Source organism: Augochlora pura, chromosome 7 (genome assembly GCF_028453695.1).
Source record: "Augochlora pura isolate Apur16 chromosome 7, APUR_v2.2.1, whole genome shotgun sequence".
Taxonomy (NCBI): Eukaryota; Metazoa; Arthropoda; class Insecta; order Hymenoptera; family Halictidae; genus Augochlora; species Augochlora pura.
The window spans coordinates 22,293,410-22,311,523 of NC_135778.1; the positions used below are offsets into that span (position 1 = coordinate 22,293,410).

The window sequence follows — 18,114 nt, forward strand, 5'->3', positions numbered from 1 at the left end:
CCAACAAAAACATTTAAACAAATGATTCGATTAAGTATGTATGTAGGTTATCGATTAAGCGCGGTGAATGTAAATTAATAATCAGTAAACTGTGGAATGTATGCATTCATGACAAAAATGAACGGACGAAATGCAAAATAACAAAATCATTAAAACAAATTGAAAGTATGATTGCATTACTGTTAACTCGTTAAAATGATTAAGAAAAGGAATAAATGTCTATGTAACTTCTATACTGCGCGATTCATTAAGACAATTTTTATTTTGCATAATGATACGTAATTTCACGATCAGTATGTATCGTCACGATGAAATGAAATAAACGACAGACACCGAATTAGTAGAAATGCATAGAATAAAGTGCCAATATTAACTGTTCAAATACATGTATGCGTTCATCGACAAACGGCAAAAGCGATTGGAAGAATTTGCTTATCGCCGTGAAAGAAAGGTCATTATGAACGCAGGAAATGATTCGTTCGTAAGAAATCATTCGCCTGGAACCGCCGTGAGGCTTTAGCGAAAGTAATGATAAGTGCATTGGCGCGCTCACATGCTCGTTGGCGCACACGCGGTCCCGGTCTTGATCATCTACGTTGCCAACTATAAGGCGGTAGTCTTTCACCGAATAATTCGGCGGGCGTGTAATGCGCCAGTCGGGGACACGGCCTTCTCCTAGATGAAAGGTAGGTTTCGGTTTCGATAGGCCTTGGAGGTCAATGGAAAAGTAACGCTCCGTTAATATAATCATCTTCCTTTCCTTTCGATCGGGAGTCGGATTTAAAGAAAGTCGCCGACGGCTTCGCCTGCTTCCCCTTCCCGCTTCTGTCTCTTCGTGCTCGAACCTTGTCGTTTTTTTGTCTGGAAGAACCGCGTCTCTGTATGTCCCGCACGGCGCAGGTTTAAACGTTGGTTTACACCAGTCGCGGAGCGTACGTAGTACGTAGCCACTAGCCAGAGAAAGGTGCCCCACCGTATTCGATATTAGAGAGGAGCTTCTTGAAGACTCCAGTGGTGGTGGCATCAGGTAGGGAGAAACGGGCCTCTGGGCCCAATCTGTCCTCAGTTCCCATGCGAAGCTCCATTCAATATCGTTCAGTACATGCCCGGTCCTGTGGATATCATGTTGCTTACCGCGAGTTAACCACCCCTCGGTTGAGTTAACACGTGAAGTCGGTGTAGTGTGACTGCGAAGATCACGAAGAAAAAGGGGCTGTGTTCGAGCGACGAATCCAGACACGCCATGCGCTTCCTCCAACTGGTAATTATAACGGGGAAAAGAAAAGAAAAGAGGAGAAAGAAAAATGCAAGTCCGGCATTGGGCTCGGCTTGGCTCGTCGCGGCGACCGGTGAAACTCTTCGTAGTGTCGCGTTAAGAAAAATGAGTATACCGTTTAAGAGAACACGCTCGCTTATACTTTCATCATAATAAGCGCGTCTCGCAGCTACGGAAAACATTCGACGCGGTTCTATCATTTGCAATCAGTCAGCGTATCGCCCTCGACTACTTAGCAAGGGAAAGTATATCAGTTTAACGAACCGTTTATGTATGTTTAGCAAAATTGTATTATTTTCGAAATATAAAAAATATCGCGGTAACGTAGACCGCACAGTTTGCAGGTATTTAACATTAGAACCACGTAAATGAACTTGGTTGCGACCGCGTTCACCGGAGACAAGTTTTCTTTTTGTTCAAGGAATATTAAGAGGTTCCCCGCTTTAGGACAGTCACCGAATTCTCGAGGTGAAACGCACACGTCCGTGAATCTAAAACCTAAATTTTCTCCCCTTCTCTCTCTCTCTCTCTCTCTCTCCCTCTCTCTCTCTCTCTCCGCCAGCATGCGAAGGAGGCAACCAAGAGATTTCTGTTCTGTTTGCTCAATTTACACGCGAGAAACATCCGATATATCGGATGCGTGACATCCGTAACTCGGTCTCGCCATATCGGGAACACGATTGCGGCTGGGAATCGCTTATCAGGGTAGCAGTAACTGTCCATTCGGCGACGCTAGAATACCAATCGATTTGGCCGCTTAAGGCCTTGCAGGATGTTTCCTCTCGTTATTAATCGGGTCACTCGGTTACCAACGCGCAACAGATCTTTCTACGAATGCGTTTTACGCCCGTAACCGGACACCCTCTGCCTTCGGTTAATTTATCCTGGTGCGAAACTTGGACGTAGTTTCACCGTTTCAGATTATCGTAACAGCCCTGGTTGTCGCAACCATTGCCAAAGATGAGCCTTCGAAAAGCCGGGATAAGAGGCAACAGGTTGCATTCTATCCGAGACGAGGAGCAAGACCGCCGCCTTACGCGGTTCAAATGGAGCCGATCGTTCAATATTCTCAGAGAGACCCGCTTTACAATCCCTTAGCGAGCTCGAAGAGCGACGATCTTTACGAAGAGGGACCATTAAACTATTATCCTACCGAGCCAGAACCAATCATTGAAATTATCATCAAAGAATCGAACGAATCTTTGCCTACGCCTGTACCACCCCCTCCGCCACCGTCACCGAGACCTACTAAAGAACCTATACAGGTATTTTATGTGAAATACGAGAAAAAGAAAGGTTACGGGGACAAAACTCGAGTCGTCTACGACCCGCCCGTACCCGCGCTGACACCTGTTGAAGAACACGAAGAGATTAAGCCCGATAACCCGGCGCCTTACCAAGAAGAACCTGTTCATACAGCAACGCCGGCACCGTCGGAACCGTCTACGACTTTGAGAGCAATTATTCGACCGGATAGTGAAGTGTACCATTCCGGTTCTAGCGGAATACGCGTTACCTTTGGCACGGAACAGGTGCCGCCAAACAATCATAATAAGCGCAGCGACTTGGAGACACCTCCTACCCAACATTCGAAACCAGCTTCCACTCCACCCGGCTCCCCGAAAAGACAACATGGTCCTTACCAGCCGATCCAACCAGTGCATCAAAGAGTTCCGTCTGCTTTTCCGCAACAGAGGATTGCTAATTCATTTCCACAACAAACACTGCAACAGCCACCTCAGCAACCACCATTAAACTTCTTGCAGCAACAACCTGCATTCCCACCTCCGCCGCCGCAAACGAGAAACCCGTTGCCAAGGCCCCAACGGCTGCCTATTACGATACAAGGCTTGCCGGAAGTACAGCAACGCGCACCGTTCAGTGGCTTCAATGGGCCACCTCATCGTGTGAGTATTAATCATCCGCAGCAACCAGGATTTCCTCCTACTCTCTCGGTTTCCCATCAAAGTGTACAGATACAAAATCAACCTCTGCCGATAAACCAGGGTAGTCCGTTTAGCGTGGATCAGCAGCAACCTGCGCACCAACAACAGCAACAATCTTTACCTCTCTTTAAACAACAAGAATTGGAGAAGCAAAGATATCACGAGCAACGACGTCAACAAGAGCTGTTGAAGCATCGTGAGCACCAAAGGCAACACGAGCAACAAAGGCTCCAAGAACATCAGAGATTCTTGGAACAGCAGAGACATTCGGAGCAACAGAGGCACGTCGATCAGCACAGACAAGTGGAGCAACAGAGATTGCTAGAGCAACAAAGACACCAGGAACAATTGAGGCAACAGGATCATCAGAGGTTGCAGGAACAGCAGAGAGTACAGGAACAGCAGCGGATACAAGAGCAACAAAGGATACAGGAGCAACAAAGAGTACAAGAACAACAAAGGATTCAGGAGCAACAAAGAGTACAAGAACAACAACAACAACAAAGGATACAAGAGCAACAAAGAATCCAAGAGCAACAAAGATTACAGGATCAACGTAGAAGGAAACAAGAACAGGAACAGAAACTATTGCAAGAACAACAGTACCGTACCCAGTTGAAGTACAACCAAGCGCAACCGGTACCGGGTATACCGCAAATACCGGTTCAACCGCAGTCTCAGAAACCCGGCGGAGAAATATTCAAAGCTGTTCCAAAATTAGAGCAGCATTACGCGATTCGAGAGAATCCGCTACATCCTGGCCCCTTCCCGCCTAATCCTGTAATCCAGCCAACGGGATTTCCGGAACCGTCGCAGAACCAGTACAGTTTGATTCAGTCGCCGAGCCCGTCGCCAGAAAGTCAACCTTTGATAAGAAATCCGTCCAATCAATTTCTAAACGACCAACAACAACATCTGAACACGAAACAGCAAATCTTCCAGAACCAACAACAAGCATTTTTCTCGCAAAATCTACAAAATTCACAACAGCAACTACAATCGCAATCACCGCAACAGCGGTTCCCGTCGTCGTCTCAGAGATCGTCGATCTGGGCGCGACCATCCTATTCGTTGAACCCCTCTCAGAAGATTTACGCAACACCGGTAACCAACACGGAAGATTTCAACGCGATATCTACAATTAGACCATTCATCTCGAGCACAACACCCACCACAACTACAACGACCACGACGACGACGACGACAACCGAGGCACCAACCACGACTACCGTTTCTCCAAAGAACGAAGCTAGAATTCGAGAGAATATCGCGAACCTGCCGGACGAGGTGCCGGATGATATCAGGGAGCAGTTACTGAGTTCCGGTATTTTGGGTAACGCCGACATACAAATACTTGATTATGACAAGGTCGGCGACATACCGATCGAGAAACTACCGCCAGAGGCCCTGGCGAATTTCTACGGCGCCGGAGGGGCTTCCGCGGTGGCTGCCAGCGAACCGGTACCGGCTATCGTCAAGAAACCCAAAACGGCAGACTCGTTCGACTCTTCCGCGACCTCTTCTTCGGCCGTTTCTTCAGTCGTTTTACCGAAGAAGACAGCTACCAGCAGCTCGACTAAGTTCGAGCAGGCCACTTTGCGCCCGGGAGGCGTGGAAATGAAAGTAGTACGCTTCGATCCGAATACGGAGCAAGGCCAGGCGCTCGCGGATCAGCACATACGCGATGATGCTACCAGGTTGAATCCCGTAACCGTGGGAGCTAGAGACGAGGCTCAATATAATCGCTATTTGCCGCTCAAAGTGAGTGGCGCATCTTTCCCTATCCCTGATGTGCCTCAACTGAATGGTCGGAAGATTTCCAGCGTGGTTGTATTAGCGCCCGTCGATTATAACTTTCAAGACGAGAAGGAGATCGAGTCGAGACAAAGTAGACGGACCAACGACGTACAAGCAGTCAAGTTTCTCGCTGGCGAGACTTTGAAGCAATTGGTGAAAAAGCCAACCGCGGAGAATTACAAGAAGTGGTTGGAACAAGAGAGTCGTACAGAGCCGCAGAAGCAGTCGGTCGTTCTCCTGGTAACCATGTAAGTGACGGTCGCTATGCCATAACTAATTACCCTTACCCGCTCGTTTACCTCCGTTCGCTTTAGACGGTATGTGCTATCATTCTTTAATGAGCCATATTTTCTTCTATCGCAATATCCCGTGACGCTTTAATCAGCTTCCGCGTATGCCTGTATATGGTAATCATTATTGGGATTGATAGACTTCACTTTCTTCACTTAGTTAGTCTTAAGCGACAATGTCCTGTCGATGTTACAGGCCAAAAGACGTCGAACAAGGCGACAAGGAGATCTTCATGTATGACGTCGTCTCGCAATCCGTCAGCAAACTGTCCGGCGATTTGTCTACAGCATTCGTGGATGCTGCCGAAAGTAATTCTGACAGTAACTTCGATGACTCGAATTTCACATCGCACTAACTCATGCTGTACGAACAAACGCTATGGGATACCATAGTAGAGAGTTACATGCTTTACAAACGAAGAATACATCTTTAGCGTGCCAAGCCTGGGTATAAAATATGAAACGTTCTGTCATCCTACATGTTACCCTAAGATTACAACGAACGTGAAACAAGGTTTAAGAGAGGTAAAGGACATAAAAATACAACTCTACCCTTTGTAGATATTTTAATTATGTATTATTATGTATATATTGATTTTCTACGTTTTTTTTTATACAAAATAAATGCAATCCTCTTGTACGATTCAATCATTTCCTTTGACATCCTGGCTAAATCGTTTTTTTCCTGTGTACAAAATATTTCGAAAATCGTGATATGAACTGACATTCTGTGTGCAGACATAACCTGAAGTTATAAAATATGAATTTTTCATTCGAGATCTCAATTCCAACAAAATAGGCAGATCACTCTGTAATAGAAAAAATTACTCTACAATACAAAAAATTATCTAAAAAATATATGTAGATATGAAAATGATAAGAGATTACTCTTCGTACAGAAACAATGGTAAAGTAAAATCTTCTTGTTTAAGGTCTCGTTTACGAGAAAATAAAGTTTAATCATGTTTTAACGAAATTTAATCAAATGTGCGATAATACTCGATGAATTATTGAAGTGAATTTTTCTGGAAACATCAATACTCTCCATTAAAACGACAAATTCAAACAAAATTACTACCACTTTTCCTTATTTTCGTATGCACAACTTTCTGATTACTACTTCCGTAATTTACAATCGCCAATCATTTAAATGCACGTGTACCCGACAAACTTTCTAATTTAATCTTTTTGGAAAGAAGTTTTCAGTCAAATTTAACCAGTAAGATTTTTTTACAAAAGAATGTTTAAAAAATTTATAATTGCAAAAATGTGACACAATTCAACTTCATTCAAACAGACTCAATTTATCCTACATTGTGCACCTTTCATATGAGATTAGTATTGGCTGCGAAAAAAGGTGTTAATTTTATTATTGTGCCAACATAAATCATTGTATTAACTAGATTATGATTTTATGTATTTATGCGCAGGTCAGTCTTAAAGATGTAGAAAAATATTCAAAGGATTTTAGTACCAACTCAATATTATTTTCAGTCTATTTCAATTATTAAAGGAACAAAGAAATTTTTATTTGAATTTGATTTCTTGCAATTAATTCAGAAAATTTTATTTTGCACGATGATTCGCGGTCTAGGAATAGCATTATAATATTACGTAACTGTCCATGACCAGCCCTTCAAATGAGTACTGATCGTTGCTGGAAAGATGACACAATTTCTGTAGAGAGGCAAGGGGAGTATTCACTCACCTGCACACCTGTAGTTCCCACATGTCAATGACCTCTTGATACCCACTTGTATTGGTAAATAAGAAGACCAATATATTAATCGCCGTGAGTAACAAGGGGGATCGATCGCCGCTTCACCTAATCACGTCTCTTTTTCGGCGCATAACTTAGCCAATAAGAGCTAAAAGTCTGCAATCAAAATAAAATAAAAGAGACTAGGTGCAGACCACGAGGGAGCGAGACGGTGACTGGAATCTGAAAGCATTGTTTTTTTACAGCCGACCAGGCTCGAGTCCCTTGTTTCCTGGAAATGAGGTCTAATAGGAAGGGATCATTTCTGCCAAACGCGCTTATCCTACTTTTGCAAGAGCGTTAACATCAGTGGATTGGTGGAAATCGGTCGTACATTTTTGAACTTTAATGTTCCATTAAAATTCACTTAACCGTTAAAGCGCAATTGTGTCAATGAACATAAAAAACTAAAAAGAAAGTTTTCTTTCAATATTCCCAACGTAATCAGGGAACCTTAGAATACGTTTTTCTATAATAACAATTTCGCTCGAAATTTTAATTACTTTTGGAAAAAAGATAACTGTCTGAATAACATAAAATTGCATACGACGGGTCATATCGCTTGCCATTTCAACTAGGAATACGTTTTAAACGCATTTCCTTTCTACCTCGACTCTCGAAGTTAACCAAAATGAGTCAAAGCACGGAACTCATGTAAATGCGGATCATAAGATAGGATACATGCGTAACGGAGGTACTAATTCTTGCACACTGTTTTGTACTCATGCCAAGTTACCAGAAGTTCATCACTCCACCGTCAATGGCGCTGCGATAAAATTTCTTCAAATCTGACAATACTGTTTCCGTTGTATGTATTCAATTCAGCACTTGTGTTTCTACGCCGCGCAAGTAAAGTATTTTGTGTTTGAAGGAAAGCTTAACATAAAAGCAATCATTGTTATAACTCTTAAGTGGCGTAAACATTAAGTAAATAGTTTTCCATTACTTTTCAATTAATAAAGTGTAGATATGTTATACTTGTGTTTAAAACAAGCTATTTGATTGTTAATACAGGTTATGATATGTTTGTATCACATCGCATCAAAATGTTGAGAACATAATCTCATTTGGATTTCTACGGCACTTATCGATGAAAGAATATACAATGTCCAGTAGCAGTTCTGAAAGTAGTGATGGAAGTCGTCATGAAAAGTCACGGAAAAGACATAAACATAGGCGCGATGAGAGCCCTAACCAAGAGCGACGATCAGGAAGAAAGGATTTCAACAGCAAGAGTAAAAATTATAGAAATGGCAGAGAAGGTAGGGACGTTCACAAATTTAGCAGAGAAGTAAGAAGAGACAATAATGATATGCATCGTGATAGATCACAACGTGAACGGGATAGGGAATATAGGGATAGTCGACATGATCATCCAAGGAGAGACGATGACAGGCAAACTGGTAAGAGAAGGTATGAAAGATCACCTATGAGGAGAGAAGAACCTCGTATGAGACACAGAGACTTTGAAGAAAAGGTTAGAAAATACAGAGATACAAACGATTATAACAGAAGACACGATGATGTAAATAGGGAAAGAAAAAGTAATTTTGAAGAGATGAAAATTAAGAAAGAACCTTCGCCGGAATGGGGTAAATCTACAGCAAAGACAGAATCTAAACCAAAGCCACAAGACAAGGATAAACCAAATTTTGAACTGTCTGGTAAACTAACTGAAGATATAAATACTGTCAATGGAGTAGTAATTAAATATTCTGAACCAGCAGATGCAAGAAAACCTAAACGTCGTTGGAGACTATATCCCTTTAAAGGGGAAAAAGCATTACCCACATTATATGTTCACAGACAATCAGCATATCTTATGGGCAGAGATCGTAAAATCGCAGATATTCCTTTAGATCATCCTTCGTGTTCAAAGCAGCATGCAGTGTTGCAGTATCGTCTGGTATCTTTCCAAAAAGAAGGAGGTGGTGAAGGAAGAAGAATTCGCCCATATCTCATAGATTTAGAATCTGCTAATGGTACATTTGTAAATAATGTAAAATTGGAACCAAGACGGTACCATGAGCTATTAGAAAGAGATGTGTTGCGCTTTGGGTTTAGTTCAAGAGAATATGTCTTATTACATGAACATAGCAAGGATGATTCTTTAGATGACGATGTTCCCCTTAGTACGGCTGTTACATCTGCTAATAATGTTACTACTACAATTACTGCAACATAGGTAACATTCCTCATAACTTAAAAATACTTACCAACATGTTGATTATACGAAATTTTATGCAGTACATTTTTTGTTGCAGGAATTGTTTCTTGTAAAATAATAATCTTAAAAATTAAAATTAAGGAGTAAGAAATTTACCTAACTAAGAAATCTACAAGTAATATTTTAAATACATTAAGTATTAATGTTACCATTTGGGAAAACATATAATACTTTCCCATGATTTGATTTAAATTATATAATGTGAGAAATTATTATTAGAGCATTGGTTATAATACACTCTTTAGCATAGTAAAATTCAGATTACTGCAGGATTCCCACAGTATAAATTTTACATTTGTGAATATTAGCGACACATTTGATTGTAATAAACATCCTTTGAAATATACTGCAGTTTATTTATTTACACTTGAAATTTGATTTCCCCCATATGGAGATAGAAAATGTTATATTTCATATGGAGATTTGTGTGAGATGATATTTGCATGTCTATATTAACTTACGCATATCAAATATACAAAATCCGTATAATATACGTCATTATGGTAATAAATTTCTTAATATAACGAAATATATTTACAAGAGCTAACTTAAAGTCTAAAACTTACAAAATTTTAAAGGAACTAATGATATACAGATTGTATCGCGAACGTACCTTTAAATGGGAAGACCATAAAATATTTATCAAATCATCTTATCATTAAGCTTAATATCAGACATCATTCAAATTCATATATTTCTCAAATGTATAAAAACTATTACGATACATATATATGCATATACATGTATGTATGTATACAATTTAGTTTTTTATGACATAAAATTGTCAAAATTTGTTTAAAAAGTACATATTCGGGTGTACTGTCATTCTTACCACTATATTACTTTGTCTATTAATTCTCTGGATTTAGATATGTATTACCATTTTAATACTTTTGTGGAAAACATGTTACGAATGCAGTTAAAAAAATATCAATTTTATATTATTGAAATATGTACAGTATCTTTCAAACTTTTCCGTATATAATATACTAATGTTTGAACTTGAATATATCAATTTCAAGCATTATCAGTCCATTCATACAAAGTTCATTATAATTCAAAACTTTTATCCTTAATTGTACTGTCTTGATAAGTATTACTGGATTTACACATAAAACTTAACAAACCCTTGCATATATAACACGAATATCAGTTTCAGTGTTATATTTTATATATATATATATATATTATCACCAAACATGAAATTTGTACAATGAACAGTGAAACTTTAATCATATTTTTCGGTCATTAAATAAATACATTTTTTTCAGTAACAAATATAAAATTATGTCGGATTATTCCAATCCCCATATAATACTCTATAGCTATTCTTATTGATGATAAACAACAAGTCTATATATAGTTTAATGTACCTACAGTAAAACATTTTCTGCCATGACTTACATATATAAAATAGGTTTAAAGTATTAAAATTTAAATATGTACATACGTTATTATGGCAGTTTAAAGCTATGGAACTTCACACACGTTTCCAGTTTTCATGTAGCTAAAGACATGATTGTCAAAATAACATACCTCTCTTAACAACAAGAGCTTCACGATCCATTTACTCTAACAGCATCTGTATTTATATTTGTATACGTAACAATATTATTACTGTCTTCCACCGGAGTTTGTCTTAATAAATTCAATAATGCACTATTTATCACCAACGGAATATTAGCTTTGGCGTTCTGTAAATTAGAATGAGTCCTTTGAATTTTTGGTAACGTATTTTTTGTAACATTATTATCATTGAAGGCAGATTCTCCGGTACCACCCATAACAGTGTTTTTCAATGGCAGAACATTTTGTGAGCTAATTAACGACGAGCTGGGTCGTGTAGGTGGGGCTAAACTGATATTTGAACTCAATGAACTGGAACTTCGACCTTCTAAGCTTATTTCTGAGCTTCGTCGTTCAGTTGTGCTCCTTGTACTTCTTCTGTGGTCAGTTAAAGAGGTAAAAGAGTCCCTTTTCAAAATCGCTTTAATAGTGGGATTAGTTAATTTTGAACTATCTAAAGTATTACATTTCTCAGTCACGCTTGTAATCGATGCTCTTTTACGTTCTGGTAAATTTAAGCTTGATACCGAAGACCTCTTATCACATTTTTTTACTGATTGATCTTTATCATCAGTCATACATTCTTTCTGTTCTTGTAAAGTATCAGAATGCAAATTATCTTTTAAATCCGTATTTGTATTAGTTTTATTCACATTACCCAAATTTTGATCAGAAATATGAATTGATCGAGGCACTTCGTATCCACTAGTTGAATTTTCTCTTAAAATAATATCTTCATTGTCTGCTAGTAGCTCCAAGTATTTTGGTATTTCGCTGGATTGTGTTCCATTATGAGAATTCTGTAGAAATGGCTGCATATCTCGACTGCCTTCTGAACTACTGGACTTCCATGAGTTTCCTGGGAAAATTAATGATTATATTATTTATAAAGTTACATAGAAAATTTTGTTATTTGTGAGATGTTATGAACTTGAAAAAGAAAAAGCAGCATAGATAGATGACCTCCACAAAGAACCTACCTGAATTATTATGATTTTGATTCTCGTCAGCAAAGTAAGCCATATTAGACACGCCTGTAAGCATGAGCCATGCAATGATAAATATGTATTCAAGCAAATTGTTAAATTTTTATATTCAACACATTTTTATGATGATGCATTATGGAAGGCAGGAAAACTATGAATGTATATATTTGGTAAAGCACATGCTTATCTCATGATGTATGAAAACAAATAGCATTTAGTAAATAGAAATTTGAGTAAAGATATTCATATATGATTATAGTATCGATGATGAAGCAGCTCATGTTCATCTGCAAGTTTAGAAACTGAATTTTTACTAAAGACATGATTCATATAAGTACATAAATATACATAACTTATTACAAAATCTAATGATATTTTTAAATTTTATGGTCCATGCATTGGTATTGGCACAGGTTCATGTAATGCACATGTATTATTCATATAGATATGATCTATACTTACCCCTTCTTGCTAAATAATGGCCGGCATGTACAGGAATCAATGGTGCATCCTCTATAGTACTTCGATGACTAACTATGTTCTCAAGACAAACTTTAAAACTTGGTCTAGCATCAGCAGCACTCCAACAATGCAACATTAATTGATGCAACGCAGGAGGACAATTTAGAGGTTTAGGCAATCTACCGCCTGCACGCACATGATGCAACACTTCAAGATTTGTTCTGGCAGGATATGGTTGTTGTCCTAAGGAGGTAATCTCCCACATTAATACACCAAATGCCCATACATCGCTTTGAGATGTAAACACTCCATCCACTAAAGATTCAGGAGCCATCCAACGAACAGGTAATAATCCCTCTCCTTCCTAGAAAAACATTCAATGTAAGTTAATATAATATGTGAGATATATTGGCAATATTTCAAGTTAAAAAGATGAAAGAAATTCTATACGTTGAGAGTTAAAATTGTATGGTCTGAATATTTTAGGAACCAGTAGCACTAAATTTGTTTAATTGTGTAAGTAATAAAAATCGATCCTATGATATTTCTAGCTATATTTTTTATACTTTAGCTCATTAATTACGTGTACGGGATTGCGTAAAAATGAATTAACATTTAAAAGTCTAAAATGTTAATACATTACTTCAGTAAATGATTTTACTCTTTAACTTTATATAGCTGAAGTTTTATTTAAAATTATAGAGTTAGATGTATATACTTACTTTTCTATAGTAATCATTCTTATAGATATCTCTTGCAAGTCCGAAATCACCAATTTTGACGACACGGTTTTCTCTATCTCTGGCAGAGACTAAACAATTTCTGCATGCAAGATCTCTATGCACAAAGTGAAGTTCTTCAAGGTACCGACATCCTCTTGCAACGTCTTCACACATGGCTAACAGATCTTGCAGACGCAAAGCATGTGGGTCTGTGGGTTGTAACGATCGACTTGCTCTTAAATAACTCAATAAATCTCCAGCTTCCATCAGTTCCAATACTAATAGTGGTGGATCCGTATCCAAACATACTCCAAGAAGTCGGAGTACATGTTTATGACGAAAATGGCTCATCAGTCTGGCTTCTTGAAGAAATTCTGTTTTTTCCTGTGCCGATGCTCCCTTTCGGAGAGTTTTGATCGCAACCGGCGTAATTCCTGGTCTCTCCAAGTCTTTCGCATTACCTTGAAATACCTAGAAGATTATTCGTGATATTAATCAAACGCAAAAATTAGATTTATCATTCGTTTTACATACTTCGCCAAAGGCTCCACTTCCCAAGAATTTGGCCAATGTAATTTGTTCCCTTCTGATTTTAGGGAGAGTAGAGTCATCGGGATCGTTTTGCAGGGTGGATGCGTAAAGAGCGTTCGATTGAACAAAGTTTCCTCGCGGTATTTCCCGAAGGGTGGCTAGCTCCACGTCGCTCACTAAAGGGGGTAAAACTGCTTTTTTGTCTTCCTTGCGTTGCCGATACACTGCTGAATTGCAAAATTAATTTGTTACGTTACCAACTTTAACAGACTTCTGTGTGTAAATTCGTTAAGTGTATCTAATTACTAAGAAAGTATAAATTTTGTCGTGATATACTTACGGCAAAGAAAATAACAGAAGCATATTAGCATTATAGTAATAACGGGAACGCTGAATCCTAACACTAGTCCTAGATGTTGCTGTGCTGCCAGTATGCCACCAGTGGTTTCTGTTAAATCAATGATCGGACTGGATCTGCTCCAAGCACCGAATCCGTACGCGTTCCTGGCCTGAATCCGAAATCGATATTTGCCATCCATATCGCCCGTGATTATCCAGTAATTGTCGGTTCCATTATAATACAGCTTCCAACTGGCGTTCTCGTTCGAATCGATTTGTTCCTTGATTTCGTTCACCTTCATGCCCTCGACCCGGTACACAGTGATTTGGGAGCCATGAGCTTGTGCGGACTCCCAGTTCAATTGATAGACGGAATTGCGAAGTTTCGTTACCGTAGGCATGCCAGGAGCACTGGGTACATCGCCTGTTAAGCAAATAATGTAGAAAATATATTAATAAAATTACAGCAATTACATTGTTCAACTAATTAATTCTCAAACCATTAACTTTCAACAAATGTTGAAGAGAATGCAAATGCATTTCATATTTTAATATTAATAATTATGTAGTTACTTTTTACATACTGTTATTCTGTGTACCTTATTAATTAAACAAGATTTTTTACGTATAATGACAACTATGTAAATTTTATAAATAAAAAAATGATAGGAATTAGCGCGTTTCAGAGTGTCCTTTCCAGTTTAATCGTAATTTGTGCACGTTTTCTTATTAATTACGTAATATTGAATGACCCATAGAACAATGTTACGTAAATTATGACTGCATAATTATACCCATTAAAACGTACAATTACTTTGAAATTGACAATTTGTGTGTTTTTTTTAAGAAATCAAAGTCGTTTGAGAAACGTTGCAGGGAGTAAGGAGTCCAAGTATTTGTTGAACAGTTTCATGAATATGAACAAATTAAATTAACTTACCCAATGTTTGGAACGTGAACTTTCCATCTGTTGGCCATACGAAATCCTTCTTGTAACTCGGATACTTCAAAAGTAATCGGAATTTGTACAACGTACGAGGCTGCAGTTTATCAATGAAATATATTACTTTGTCTTTCTCCATATTAGAATTGTTTGCAACCTGCCAGTGCTCTACAGCTACGTCCTTATACTCTAAAGTGTATTTGACTGTCAAGTTGACGGTAGGTGACCATGACACGTTCATACTGTTTACGCTGACGTCAATCAGCGTCAAATTATTAGGTTCTGGGAACATTTTAACTTCTTCGTTTGGACTTTGACTATAAACGTCGGGACTTAAACCCAAGTGGACGGGATACGCGCGAACAAACACCAAATATTCTTGGCCTGGCAGCCATGGTTCCAGCATGGTGAAGAATCTACCGTCGGCCGTGCTTTCGGGACTCTTTATCAGCTGTTCTCCTTTTTGCCGTGCCCCGTTTATTAACCGCACTAATCTCCAGTGTACCTCGTATCGAACCGCCTCTGCGTTCAATATTTTCGGTGGCATCCAATAAACGATTGCCAAAGTCGGTGTCAGTGCTTGAATTGTTACATTCTCGGGAGCCGTGGGTGTCCCGGCACCGGTTCTTAAGACTATACCTGAACTAAATTCTAGACTCGTCGATTCTAAATCAGCATAATAGTTACTCAATGCTAAAGTCAACCGGTATTTCGTGAACGGCTTCAGATCTTTTATGGTGTACTCTTTCTCGTATGTCTGTAGCTTCGTTTCGTCGTTGTTCTCGCATTTCGCAGGGTCGTTGTCCAGACATTGGGACACATATATCGTGTACAAACTCGTTGGTAGACTGTATTTTTCGCAACCGATATGGGGAACGGGCTGAGGAAGTCTTACGGTAATAGTGTTTCCAGTTTTGTTAATTTCTTTCACGTTGTAGGGCACTGGACGAGGTATTAGGCAGTTCGTAGATGGATACGGTTGTAAAGATTTCCCTAAAGCTTTGATACTCCTTACGGCTGGCAGATAATTGTGCAGAATGTTTCCATCGTCTGGATATTCCTTGTTCATAAAATAAATCTGCCCCTCCTCCAAATTGTACCAGTATATGTTCTTTTTGTCCACGGTCAGAGACGTCGGTGGCAATCCTCTGTCAAAGTCAGCACTAACTATCATGCTGCATGTGCAACCGTTAATATCAGCAATGTTTAAGTGACCCTCTAACGAGATCCAATACATGACTGGTTTTTGGGACGTGGTACTGTCGATTGTCATCACAGGAATTACCGATGGCTTATATGGGCAGGAGCAGTCCTCCTTATGATTGAAGAAGGGCTGGTCCATTTTCCCGTTTAAATCCGACTGCATGATTACGCCTCTGTCGTTTTTCGTCAGCTCAATCCAGTACAATGATCTATAACGATAAACGTATATAAGTGTCTGCTGTATCGACGAACATTTAAAACATTAAAATTCGACTTATGTCTCTCGCGTATTAACCCTTTGGCTACGGCAGGCTTTGGCACGCACCGGCCGTACGGTACGGTACGAATTCACTCGCAACGTCCAATTTGATACGACAAAGTTTTTCCTTAGACATGCATTTCTCAGGAAGTATATTAAAATATTCGAAATACCGAATTCTATTAAATTAAACTAACATTACTTGAAGCGAACGTTAATTTTAAGCATTTTTTTTACAATATTTAATAATAAACGGGCGAAACAGGCGAAATTTGATCTGGGCGCCCATTGGCGCCTACAGTACAAAGGGTTAATAATATTAAGAAAACTTCGCCTATCATTCGACTTGCAAAGCAGAGGAGTTGTACGTATAATTACCCTGCGGATGGTAGAATATCAAGGTTCAGGATACGTCTATTCGAAGCATAAATGACGTCGTATTTAACAAGTCCTGCTTGCCATGTCGTTAAATCCAACTTGACAATTTGATCTCCGTTTTCATTGTAGCCCGACTCTGACCAGTACAAGTTCCTCGCTACCCAATCAATGGTCAAGCTGAGAACGCTGTTGTTCAATGTTAATATTTTGGTGGCATTTGCGCCGTTTAGATCGGCAGCCACCAGCTCTGGCATGTCATTTATCCAATAGATCTTACTATCCGCTGCCAGATATGCTAGTTCGACTGCGACGTGCTGCGTCAGAGTGTCATTCTTTTCTTGATCCAAATCAGAGATCCTCACCTCGTCCGTGGTAGCAACTAACAATTGCGGCACTGGGTTTTCGAAAACAGTCGACACGTTGATTACATTCGAGTATGGTCCTGGCCCGATCTTCGTATGTGCTCGGACACGAAAATAGTACGTCACGTTCGGTTCCATATCGTGCACCGTATATTCTAATTTATCAGAAATAAGCGACTGGTCATAGAATTGGATCTCAAGATTCCATTGGTTCCAACATTGGACGGTGTACCCGACGATCAGGCCGTTTGCAAACTGCGGCGCGTTCCACCTGTGGCACATTAAAAGCGGTTAAAGCGGTTCACCAGCTACAGCAGGAATGAATTTGAGACGCGATAGTAGGCAAATGAACGCATACCTGAATATTGTAAATATATCGACGGTTTCGCTAAGTGGCTCCTTATGGAATTCTATGAATGCCCTCGGATTCGTTGGTTCGCTTGGTACGCTTTCTGGCGATCGCAACGTCTTTCTCGTGTGATGCGCTGTCTCCCAGTACGTGAACGCTTTCACGGTCACCTCCAGAATAGAATAAGGCACAATTTGCTCGGAATTGTTATACGGCATCGAGGTCTCTGTCGTTATCTCCGGGTTCGAATTCGTGTTGATGTAGTCCGCGAACTTCACTTCGTAAAACACGGTTCCGTAATTAATATTGTCCACAGGGTCCCAAGATATGTTAAAGTTCCTCCAGGTTCCTTCTACTCTAATACTGTTGCAGTTGACCGCCTTTGGTAAAACCACGACTGTCTCCGATACAAGATCGTTTGGATAACGATGAAGTGCTGGATCCATGACTGCCACCATGTGGAGTCCTGATAGGGTGATGCCGTTTATCACGGCGGTATTCTGGCCGGATAAGTCTCCTATCACCGCGTTTCGATCATCTTGAAGCCACAGCAGATGCTCCGAGAAATAACAGAGTGGTCCTTGCATGTTTGGGTGTTGGAGAGCCGAGACCTAACAACATATGTATTCCAAATTTATATCGAAACCAAGACTGCAGTCGAATATGTATAATTTTCAATTATTCGGATGATGTTGACTGATAAAAAAATGTTTGGATGT

At 39.5% G+C, this 18,114-nt stretch overlaps 3 protein-coding genes across 6 annotated transcripts in view; 2 read left to right on the forward strand and 1 right to left on the reverse strand.

Annotated features, from left to right (window-relative positions):
- The first annotated feature begins 1,243 nt into the window (after positions 1–1,243).
- On the forward strand, positions 1,244–5,665 carry LOC144472864 (uncharacterized). Its single transcript, XM_078186277.1, has 3 exons — positions 1,244–1,261; positions 2,197–5,267; positions 5,506–5,665. The coding sequence occupies exons 1-3, from the start codon at positions 1,244–1,246 to the stop codon at positions 5,663–5,665; spliced, it is 3,249 nt and encodes a 1,082-aa protein (XP_078042403.1).
- Positions 5,666–7,879: 2,214 nt separating this feature from the next.
- On the forward strand, positions 7,880–9,659 carry LOC144472215 (uncharacterized). Its single transcript, XM_078185118.1, has 3 exons — positions 7,880–7,995; positions 8,083–9,253; positions 9,333–9,659. Exon 2 carries the CDS (start codon positions 8,159–8,161, stop codon positions 9,251–9,253), a length of 1,095 nt encoding a protein of 364 aa, XP_078041244.1. The 5' UTR covers positions 7,880–7,995; positions 8,083–8,158; the 3' UTR covers positions 9,333–9,659.
- Positions 9,651–18,114, reverse strand: part of Sev (receptor protein-tyrosine kinase sevenless) — a 48,396-nt gene continuing 39,932 nt past the window's right edge. For 2 of the 4 annotated variants that reach the window (XM_078185117.1, XM_078185113.1), the window contains exons 13-21: positions 17,405–18,006; positions 16,685–17,317; positions 14,842–16,256; positions 13,903–14,325; positions 13,566–13,789; positions 13,032–13,502; positions 12,310–12,673; positions 11,842–11,895; positions 9,651–11,720 (exon numbers count right to left, since the gene is read on the reverse strand). In XM_078185117.1, the coding sequence (XP_078041243.1) occupies positions 10,852–11,720; positions 11,842–11,895; positions 12,310–12,673; positions 13,032–13,502; positions 13,566–13,789; positions 13,903–14,325; positions 14,842–16,256; positions 16,685–17,317; positions 17,405–18,006 (5,055 nt within the window). In that variant the 3' untranslated portion in view covers positions 9,651–10,851. The remainder of the gene's footprint in view (positions 11,721–11,841; positions 11,896–12,309; positions 12,674–13,031; positions 13,503–13,565; positions 13,790–13,902; positions 14,326–14,841; positions 16,257–16,684; positions 17,318–17,404; positions 18,007–18,114) is intronic. The other 2 variants (XM_078185114.1, XM_078185116.1) reach the window with 2 other exon arrangements.